This window comes from Ostrinia furnacalis, unplaced genomic scaffold (assembly GCF_004193835.3).
Source record: "Ostrinia furnacalis isolate ACB-3 unplaced genomic scaffold, ASM419383v2 OfSCF7613, whole genome shotgun sequence".
NCBI lineage: Eukaryota > Metazoa > Arthropoda > Insecta > Lepidoptera > Crambidae > Ostrinia > Ostrinia furnacalis.
The window spans coordinates 443,321-454,964 of record NW_021137852.1 but is presented as its reverse complement, the minus strand read 5'-3'; the positions used below and the strand labels follow the sequence as shown (position 1 = coordinate 454,964).

The window sequence follows — 11,644 nt, the reverse complement described above, 5'->3', positions numbered from 1 at the left end:
ACACTCGCAGTTTTTCGCAATAGCTGAGAAGACGCCGTCGCAAGTGGTTGTGCATTATTGCGTACTTACTAACGTTCTTTTTTTTAAATGAGTACTAGGCATGGAATAATGAACTTGAGTTGAAATTTATCGAGTGTTTTCAATCCGAACCAATACTTTGGCAGTCCAAACACAAGGACCATAAAAATAAAAATAAGACCCACTATGCCTGGACGCCGATAAGTGACATTTTAAATATTCCTGTGGGTGAATTTAAAAAAAAAAGGACTCACTTATGTCCAGTTATAGAACCTATAGAAAGAAAGTGAAGGATTCCACTCATAGTGGGGCAAGCTCAAGTGAAATATATAAACCCATTACATTTTTTATTTGTGTCTTATTTTTAATACATAGGTAATTGTAATACGATATAGCACAGAGCGTCACCGCAGCAACAATCACGTCGTCATCCATTGAGGCCGCGAACGAGACTGCGAGGTTTCGCGAGTGTGGAGAGACACATATAAACGCGAAGTGCACGGCGCGAATCGCGGCGTGAATTCACAGCAAGAATCGCGCGCAAGTGTAGAGCGCGCTTTATGTATGCGCAAGCGACGCGCCTACGGCCGCGATGCTCCCGCCGCGTCTCCTAGTCCGAGCCAGAGCGTTATTGAGCACGGACGTATCGCTGTCCGTCACCGCCGGACCCGCGATGTACATAATATCCTAGAAACTAAAATGTAATCGCGTATTGGTGAACCCCGCTACCGGGTGAGTGTTGCAAAAGTATTTTTAATGACTAGATTTTATACTTGTGCTAAATGTAAGTGCCTAGCCGCCATTTTGTTCTTGAAATGTGCTATCCATGTGCTCGGTGTCATTTCATACAAATTTCCTATTTCTATATCTTCTTAATATTATTATTTTACAACTTACTACATGATTAAATAAATAAACTAAATATTTTATGAAATGACATCGACACGTCATGACCTTTAAATGACCTTGGTCGTACTGTAACGACACTCATTCCAAATTCTATTTAATTTCCTAAATTAAACTATTCTAATCTTATTCTACTTGTTCTAATTATTCTACATTATTGCCTACCTATATTGTTTTACAAATTAATTGCCTACATAGATGATATGCTAAATTATTGTCTACCTACATAATTTAATATTTTTGCCGACTTCACTTTGCAATCACTTTCTCTGCACCTACTGTAATTCTGTTTGACTGCCACATCATTACATCACCATTTATTACTAAAATCATTCCATCTGCTTCGCTAGTATTTTGATGTCGCAGTCAAACGGACAAAAGCTAGCAACTGCTTTAGTGTCCGCTTTGATTTGCAGGGTTCATCTTCACGTTCATCCTCACCTTCATCTTCTACGTCTACCTACTACACCATGCATGGTCACCACTGCCGAAACTACCACCTGGGTCTTCAACCCGGCAGAGCTGCCTGCCGTATCGGACGGCCCGTGCGCACATTCTAAGTGGCCCTACACCACAGTGCGTACGGCCCTAACCGTCTGGCGCGTCGACGACTCTGCGGGCCTACCATCAAGAAGAACCAACCCACATCACCATCAATGCTAGCGAGGACAGTGGTTTGAATATACTACCACCGGTGACGAATCTCGTGCGATACGATAGTTTGCTCGACAACCCACTCCCTAAGAGTTCTCACTTCTTTAAATCTGAATAAATTACTTGTTAACCTAATCTATCTTTTATTTCTCAAACTAAATCTAAATTCTAATTAATGTCACTTAGCTCTAAAGCCTCTAACCGTGACAATGGCTATGGAATTGATGAGAAAAATGACGAGAAAGAGGATTGTGTGCACAGATCATCCTCCATTTAATAATTTATTGATATGAACTTCAGCAAAGACGCTGGATGCAGGCTGCTTCTAACTGGCCAATCTTGAAGCCATGGGGGAACTATACTCGTATCCAGCTGAAAATTATGATGATGACTGTGTCTGTTCATGAAGTACTCTATTACTACACAGTCATGTACCCTCTTTACAACATTGTAGATTAGGAGTTTACTAAACAGAAGAATAGGCAATAAGTGCCATAATTTATCAACGAAATCAAATATTTTTTATGATAAAACCACATAATATCTCCTTCACACCTCCTTTAAACAGGACAAAAAAACACACTAAAAACGTGCCTAGTTGCTATTTTGTTTTGACTAGTTTAGGCACCCATTGCTAGCCCTACCAGCCAACCCTGCACCCCAGCGAACCCCGTGACACGCCGTCGACGCGTCACGCGAAATGCAGATCCAATACATTACCGGAGGGACTGACCGGACAGTTGCGTTATTGTGCATTTTGTACTCATAAAAAGCGTAATTAACTAGAATCAGGTTGGGTACTTTTGTCGTTTAGCAATTAAAATTATGTCTTCAATGAAGAAAAAAAATGTTTCTTGTTTAGAACGGTAATAAGCTGCGGTAATAACGTTTTTAATTTTATTTTTCAAAAGAAGTTGTAAAAGATGAATGAGAAACGGCTAAGTAGTCCTAAAATCTCATCCTATCCTATCATACAATAAATAAATGTGAAAGTTGTGAGGATCGTTTTAACCCTTTTTTGACTGTGATAAAGCTAAATTAACGTAGGCGAAGCCGCGGGAATAAGCTAGTTATTTTATTTATTTACTAGCTGACCCGGCGAACTTCGTACCGCCTTAGCGTAGAGATTTTCTTTATATTTTTTTCCGTAAAAACCTTGTACAGAGTATTAGAAAACTACAAAAAAAAAATCAGCCAAATCGGTCAAGCCGTTTTCATGTTATGTCGTGACAACGGAAAACGGGTTTCATTTTTATATATATAGATTTTATTATCTTCGTTTGGTTTGGTAAATCCAATTATGATTGAATTACCAACTCATTACATCAAACATTATCTGTATTAATTAAGATAATGACACTAACACAATAAACTTCCCAGAATCTATTTCATTGAATAAAAACGTCGAGGTACAGTCGGACTCGCTAGAAAGTGCGTTAAAAATGTATGTACAGCGTCCCTAACAGTTACTTTCAAGAACTAAAAATCGGTAGTATGAGTTGACAGCATAAAAATAAAGTTTTTTGAATGGGAACCTTAAATATTTCCTTTATTTTATTTTTAGTAGTATATTATTTTGTTCTTACTGCGGCAATAGAAATACGTATAATATTTCTTCATAAAATTAATATAATTTTGCAAGTAGGCTTATAATGCACTTTTACACGTCCCAGCATTAACCCTACCACTGCTTCGGGATAATAAATGAGTCAGTGCTGAGAACAAACAGCGCAAGAAACTCAGTCCCGTATCTTGTTGCTTACCTACTTTTCATTGGTTCCTTGTATGGGTGCAATACAATTGAGTACATTTCTTTTTTACAGATTGATGTTACTGCGTACGGAGCATTAGACTGTGAGAGAGGACATCCTGGATATCCAGCTGGTTACGCGCGCGTGACGTCGTCGTATTTAACCTGGATTCTATCAAGAGATTAAATTATTTTAACAAATATTAATAACATTCAATAAATATCATAAAAAGGAAAGATTTGTATTTTTGTGTTGAAAAGACTGAAATTACTGGACCGATTTCTTTCTGAGTAACATAGGCTAGGTTTATAATATCTCAGCTATAAATATTATTTATCCATGCGTCCGTAACGCCTACCGGATAGGAATGATGTTTTTCTGGGGTCTGGAAAATTATTATGGAAATCTTGAACAGTCATCCACCGAAGAGTAATTACGTCAAGGATCTTTTACTCATAGAATTAATTGTAATAATTGGGGAATTGACAAAACGCCGAAACATTTACGAATCCAAAACCATTTAATCTTCATTCATAACCGCTGTACTTAGTCATGTCATTAAGGTAATATTATTGATTGGGAAATCCACTGGCAAAAAACCGAAATATTTACAAGATAACATCGTAAAAACCACTTTTCCTTTAGAAAGATAGGTGTTCATCAATAAAAAGCTAATTATCACATACGGATAAGATATAAACCTCTTTGGTGTACTATAAATTCGAAATTCACACTACTACAGTCCTCATTCGATCTTGGCAAAGTTTCTACAATGAAGTGGTGCTTGTTAGTATGTTTGGTAGCAGTGGTGGTGGAAGCGGTTCCCTTCGAGGGACCGCGGTGGTCCTACCACGAGAAAGTGGGAATTCCGATGTCTGAGCAATTAAAGAAGTTTGAGTTGGCAGCTAATTCTAGCAGAGTTGTCGGCGGCACCTCCGTGCCTCTTGGCAGGCATCCTTTCATGGTAAGTTTTTCGTTGAATTACTGTTCTATCTTGAAACTTAGGTTGGACAAAGAAAATGTTAGACTGGTGCTATGGAGAGGGCTATGCTCGGTGTTTCTTTAAGAGATCGAATCAGTGAGGAGATCAGTAAACGAACTAAAGTCTATCTCTCCAACATAGCCCGCCGGATTTGCAAGCTGAAGTGGAAGCTGAAGGTATGATACATAGTACGCAGTACTGACGGCCGATGGGGTAGCAAGGTTCTGGAATAGAGGCCGCGTACCGTAAAAGGCAGCGTGGGACGTCCACCTACAAGGCTACAAGGTGAACCGACGACATCATAAAGGTAGCAGGGAAGCGCTGAATACAGGCCGCTACCAATCGATCAACATGGAAAGCATTGTGGGAGGCCTATGTTCAGCAGTGGACGTCCTATGGCTGAAATGATGATGATGATGATGATTAGGCTATTGTTAATGAAGTTTTCGATACACCATCATCAACAGCTTATAGTACCAATGGCTGGATGTAGGCTACGTACTACGTATTAGCATCTCGATTCGGCCAGTCTAACACCGACACCATTCGGCGATTTCCGTTTTACTTAAATATTAACCCTTATTATTAGGTGGGAGTCGTGATCCACTTGTTCACCCCGTTCACATCTATGTGCGGAGCATCTCTCTTGACGCACACGCGCTCGCTGACGGCGGCGCACTGCTGGTACGACGGCTGGCGCTGGGCGCGCATGTTCACCATGGTCTTCGGCTCCCAGACGCTGCATATTGGCGGTTTGCGTATCGACACCGAAGATGTTGAGATGCATCCCGACTGGAACACAGTGAATATAAACAACGACATCGCAATCGTCCGGCACGATTGGGTTGCCTTTAATGGTAAGGTTACTTGAAGCCCACTCAGTCTAATAGTCCTCGTACAAGAACACTAGCTGATATAGCTCTCACCATCACACTTATTGTGCACACCCGTGCGGGATTTCAAACAGAGCAAATTCAGTAATTTATATTTTAATAGTCGGAAACAAACTTTGAGATCATTCCTTCATATTTTTGCAGGCCTTTTTATTTGATGAAACTTTAAAAGTTATAGTTATAACTCTACTAACATAGTCTCTAAGATCAAATTGTTACTAACCAAACTATAGACTGCTGTTGTCTGAAAATAATTTTTTTTTAAAGTTTTAATTTCACCCTTTGCAGACATCACCAGGCCCATCAATTTGCCAATTGATCAAGCAAACAACGATTTCAGTGGATCTTGGGTGGTAGGTGTTGGCTACGGAAGACAATACGATGGTATGTGCACTCAAATGTACAAAGCGGCATTTTTGTACTTTTACCAACATTAAAGTGACTGTGTCAATAATTTTTTTTTTTTTTATAATTTTTAGGCCAGGTTCCCATATTTAATCCGGACTTGAGAGAGGCTCACCTTCAGGTGATTCCAAACGAAGAGTGTCGTCAGGCGTTTCCTAATTTCATTATAGACTCAACTCTCTGCACAACAGGACCTATTGGGATTAATGTTTGCCAAGGTGACTCAGGTGGTCCTCTGGCGCTTGGAACTGGCGATGACCGAATTCTGGTAATTTTTATTACATCTGATCTTGGATAAACAAACTTTGTAGGTACTATGGACTTATGGACGACGACTTTTTACTTCAAGTCGTAAGTTCTGATTACTTTGCAGATTTGAGCATTCCTTAATATGCATTTTCTACTCTACATTAAATAAAATGTTTTTTATTCTGTTATATTTTGTTCCTAGTATAGTTTCAATACACATGATAAAAGAAATGAAATGTATCTGTTTACAGATTGGTGTTGTTTCGTTCGGAACTTTTAGCTGTGAGGGAGGGCATCCCTCTGCTTATGCGCGAGTGACCTCGTTTTTACCCTGGATTCTATCAAGAGCTTAAATTATTTCAATAAATAATATGAATAACATACCACCTGTTTGTTTTAGTAATTTCAATAAATTATACCGAGGAAAGATTTGTATTGAAAAGTTTCTAAAACTACTAGACCGATTTAAAAAAATCTTTCACCATTGAAATGCTTCATCCTTTCTGAGTAACAAAGGCTATATTTATAGCTTTTTTTATCCACAACGAGGAAGCTCTAGGCCTGTATCTCACCTGATGGTAAGTGATGATCAGGCCGAAGGTGAAAGCGAGCTTCACCCGGAATCCTCAACCACGGAGGTGTTGGAAAGTTAGAAACTTTTTGGTTAAACGCAAGCATATTTGAATATTTGAATTTGGCACTCCGCTGTCAATGTAAGGTTTCCAGACTTCTGGATCAGTCACTCGATCTCATGTAGTCTCTGTGTGCTGTATGTTCTAAAATAAATCCGTGGTAATCTTCGTGGTCTTTTCCTTCTTACGTTCCAAACTCCAACATGGTAGCAGAGCGTAGTTACCTGGCTATCTTACCTCTAACTGCTGAAACACAACAATGCTGTGCTGAGCTGAGGTTTTCGTATATCCGTAACGCCTATATGTGATACGATTAATTTTACTGGGGTCAATTCAATGGAAATGGAAATGGAAAATCATTATGACAGTTGGACAGTCATCCTCTAAAGAGTTATTACATTACAGACCTTTTTACTCATGGAATAACAATATTGATTGGGAAATTGACAAAACGCCGAAACATTTACGAGTTAGATCTAAAAAAAACCAAGAAACATTTAATTTTCATTCATAACTGTTGTAGTCATGGCATATTAGTAATAGGGGAGAGTTCGGTATATTGTACCGCCGGGTAAATTGTACCACCCTCATATTTCGTAAAGTATTTATTGAATGTTTGTAATTGCAACACTCAGCGATACACAACCAAATTCAATAAATATTGGCCATATGGTTTTTGCCGTGACATATAACACGTCTGTTTTATTTTGAAAAGATTTTTTTCATTGTTTTCAAGTAACTTTTGAGAATGCATGTTTAGTTTGTAATTTTGTTAAATTTAATCACACAATGTTTCTAATTTATTAATTAGAAGCGTAAATTAGTGTGGATTACAATTATTTGAAACATTTTTCGGTATTTCTAAGCTATATTTTTTACCGATTTTTTAAAAGCACTGTCACCTAGTCGGTTAAATTGTACCACATCAAGTTGTATGGAATTTTACCAAATGATTTTGAAAATTTTTTCGGTAGATCATTATTTTGAAGATATAATAGCATAGTTATCTTTGACTAACAATAAATGAAAGCAAAAGACTGGCAAAATAGATTAGGTACAACTGTGCGTTACGATAATTCGAATTACAAAACTTGTACTCAAAATCGTGATAACGTGTAAAACAATATCAATTGTCTATGTTATTAACTACTGTTCATTTTCGTTACCTAATTTGTTACGAATGTATCGTATAATATTTTGTCATGGTTTTTTTATAGGCTTGAAATTTATTGAAATCTAATTTAGTAACCCTGTGGTACAAATTATCGAACCGGTTGGCTAAATTGGACCGAAGCTCTGAACTCGTATTTTGTTGATTTGTGCTAAATATACAAAAATCATGTTAATTTTAATCCTAATTCTCGTGGGAGAGCCATGCTTCGGCACGAATGGGCCGGCTCGACCGGAGTGATACCACGGCCTCACAGAAAACCGGCGTGAAGCAGCACTTGTGTTGTGTTTCGCCGAGTGAGTGAGGGTACCGGAGGCCCAACCCCCCCCCCCCCTCCCCACCTCCCAATGATAGCGCAGTTAAAAACTATTTTACCCCAGGAGGGTACCAGCTGCGTTAGCGTTGGAGAATNTTATTTAATAACAGTCATCAACAGCCACCTGAAAAACTGTCATTACAGTGCCAAATCAAAATACACAGCCAATAAATCCTTTGAACGTATGTTTTCTTTGATGTATCTAACTCCTAAATATACAAGTTAGTTAATATCAACTTTGTAACAACCGTCAGTTGAGTAAAAATATACTTTAAAGTTACTCGACATAGACCATAATAGCTCATATTATCTCCAAACCCCCTTTACCCGGTAAAAGCTCGAAATATTTCGCATGTTTGCGCATCGTCATTTTTCCGCAGACGCCGACTCAATGACATACATGAATGGAGTGTCCAGCGGTGCTTTCAGCGGTTATCGTGTAGGGGAAAGTGCACAATCGCCGACTCTATCCGCCAGGTAAGTCTGGCTTTAGTTGCTGAGTTTTACATAAAGAATAAGGTGCGTGGAACGAAGCTGAAGGTCTACTTTATTTCAAACAGTTTCATGCATGTGTTTCATTTAATTTCAAATTTTACACCAAATATAGGACAGAGTTTTAAATGGATGTATGAATGTGGAGTGAGAAATATATTTGTGTTAAGTTTTTAAATCGAAAGCCATTTCTGTGATAAATTTTTGAGACAGTATGTAATTATGTAAAAGGCTTACTTATGTAAAACGCTAGCTTTCAGTCCTTTCTAAAAACACATAAAACAAAAAGCTATTCGTATTTATTTATTCTTAATCGACAAGGCTTTGTAGCCGCAAAGCTGACAAGGCCTACGCCTAACGTCTGAATCGAAAACAAGGGTCAGGCAAGTTGTGTTATTACAAGTAGGTACTTTGTGAGAAAGGGCGCAGGTATTGTCCGTCACGAGATTAAATTCTCGTTATTTTACCTCGTAAGCTACGTATTCTATTCCATAAAAGGGTCATTTTCGAAGAAACTTTTTAGACCTACGCTTACAGTTTTGTGAGCTGGACAATTTAAGTTTCTTTCTGTCAATTTATGTCGCCAACGCGACTTTTTTTACTTCAGTTGCTGAAACTTTTAGGGTAGTAGCTACGTAACATAAATAAATAATAATAATAAATAAGTACTTGTAACACTAATGTAGTGTTTAAGATCCACTGCTATCATATTCACCACAGCCTTCGGCAGCTTGGAGTCGGCGGCTTTATTTCAAAAGAATCATGTCGACGACTTCTACTTTCTATGACTTTTGACAACATTTCAAAAGACTACGATTCAAGTCAGCAGGTTTGGTGTGTAGAGTGCATGTAAAATAAACAATTGGTGCTCACCTACAGATAAATATTAAAAAACAGAGATACAATAAAATTCAAATTGTTCAAAGTAACCCGTACAAAAATCCAAGCGACGTACCCTAAGATACTAGTTACTCCCAATCTTTTAGCTCGGAGCTCTCCAAAATGCATTTTCTATATCGCGATGTCCTGATACCCGCCATCGATATGCTAATGCTCTGCGGAGCTGTGACGTAACGCGATATTTTGTACCTCATCACGTTAAACACGATGGCCTCTATGTAGTGGTAATAGACGCTATTTTTCAACAAACATGTATAGTCTGATGTGCTGTCGCCTGTACCTGCGACGAGCAATTTGCAAGGGAAAATACACGCCCCGGAACGTGATAGGTACTCCATTTTACAAAGCATTTTACTCCGCGTTTTTAATACAGTGAGGTAAATTGCGGAGTTTGATCAGTTAGTGATTGGTTTTGGTGTCCTTGTAACGAAATAATTTTAAGTTTAAATAGATAAAATTCGGTTAAAATGGTGGTGATATTTTAAGTTGCAGGGTTCTGTCATTGAGATGATGTCATTAATTTAATGTTGTTGATTAGATATTCAGCCTTTTGATTGTTTATTATACCTAATTATTCATGTAACACAGCCCTTAAATATCAGCGAATCGAGACACAATACAAATCAATTGTTACCGCGGTCTCATGCAGCCACTTATGTTCCACGAGTTAAGAAGTTTTACCTAGATTCTTAGCATTCTACCTTCAATCCATAATAATAGCTCGAAAACTTTGAAGACAACGTAATACACAAGTCAATCACGTTCAGATACTTAGCCAATCTCAGTTCTTAGAAACATCCACGCTATTAGAAAGTTTAAGCTTCAAAAATATCAAATATAAAATGAATACGAGCAAAACATACCAAGTTACAAAGTTGAGTGGATTAGATCGCATTACCTGAAACGAAAACAAAATATAATGTAACAACAAGCCGTCCGATACAATTTTTCGCCTATAAAAAACAAGGAAACGCACTTCTCATAACGTCCGCGCGGACAGAATCTTAATTCTTTAGTTTGCGGAATAAGGTTGTGAGGAACCGATATTTTTATATCGATAAGTAAGAATAAAATACCAAAGCCTCTGAAAAAGAAGTCATTAAAGAAAGCCAAAGATTGTTGAATCAAATATCAAATTTAAATATTTTTATGTGAAGATACAAATGATGTTTAAGTATCGATATTCTAAATCTAAATGAACATTTACAAATGTAGGTCATCTCAATTAAAAACTTATAATGCACACTACAGTCATTTATTTAACTTTTATTGACCTGGGAGGATCCCTTTTCCGTGGGAGAGCCATGCTTCGGCACGAATGGGCCGGCTCGACCGGAGTGATACCACGGCCTCACAGAAAACCGGCGTGAAGCAGCACTTGTGTTGTGTTTCGCCGAGTGAGTGAGGGTACCGGAGGCCCAACCCCACACCTCCTAATGATAGCGCAGTTAAAAACTATTTTACCCCAGGAGGGTACCAGCTGCGTTAGCGTTGGAGAATCCCTCCCTGGACATCCATGCTCAGGACACAACACACCTGAGCGTGGATGCCCAGGCCGCCCCTCGTACTCTGGGGAGGGCAAAACCGCGCTCAACACCTGGGGCAAGAGCNTGGCAGCATGTACGAGCACACTCGACATCTTATATTTCGCCGACACCGCATTTTACCGTCAACGCTTAACTCAATTGTTATAATATTTTTCAGTGCAATAAACACGCTCATCGGTGACGGACACTTTCATTTAACATTCCGCTCCCGAACAACTTATCCTATTTGCACTCAACAACTACATTCTAACTTAACAACATCGACATACTACTACTATCACCAAGTGTAAGGGAACTAACCCCTACACTGGGTATAAACTGGAACATGCCTTTGTGCCTAGGGCCGGGGTGTGCGTGTACGTAGGGGGCAATATCAGTTCTCGACGCCTCAGCCACCTCGAAAGCAGGGACCTCTCCACCTTATGGCTCCGCGTAGACAGCGATGACCACCCCCGCGTCTACGCCTGCCTCTATAGGTCCCATAGCGGTGATGCCGAAACTGACCGACTCATTGAGCACGTCCAAATGGCTGCAGAATCAGTGCAGCAGCAGATCCCCTCTGCATCTGCATCGCCAAGTATCACGATCTCTCGTGATACTTGGCGATTTCAACGCCCATCACACCGAATGGCTCGGATCGAGCAAAACCGATCATGCAGTGAGATCTGTTCACGACTTCGCCTTCGCATATGGCTTGACACAACTGGTTACTAAAGAAAGAAAGAAAG

General features: G+C 39.1%; 1 protein-coding gene and 1 long non-coding RNA gene across 2 annotated transcripts; both read left to right on the top strand.

Annotated features, from left to right (window-relative positions):
* Positions 1 to 581: 581 nt before the first annotated feature.
* On the top strand, positions 582 to 1,680 carry LOC114365690 (uncharacterized). Its single transcript, XR_003656972.1, has 2 exons — positions 582 to 750; positions 1,341 to 1,680. It is a non-coding gene; the product is annotated as an uncharacterized LOC114365690 (long non-coding RNA).
* A 2,380-nt stretch (positions 1,681 to 4,060) lies between these two features.
* LOC114365702 (chymotrypsin-1-like) lies at positions 4,061 to 6,244 on the top strand. The gene is made up of 5 exons (XM_028322335.1): positions 4,061 to 4,293; positions 4,901 to 5,168; positions 5,493 to 5,588; positions 5,684 to 5,877; positions 6,110 to 6,244. The coding sequence occupies exons 1-5, from the start codon at positions 4,102 to 4,104 to the stop codon at positions 6,209 to 6,211; spliced, it is 852 nt and encodes a 283-aa protein (XP_028178136.1). The 5' UTR covers positions 4,061 to 4,101; the 3' UTR covers positions 6,212 to 6,244.
* The last annotated feature ends 5,400 nt before the right edge of the window (positions 6,245 to 11,644 follow it).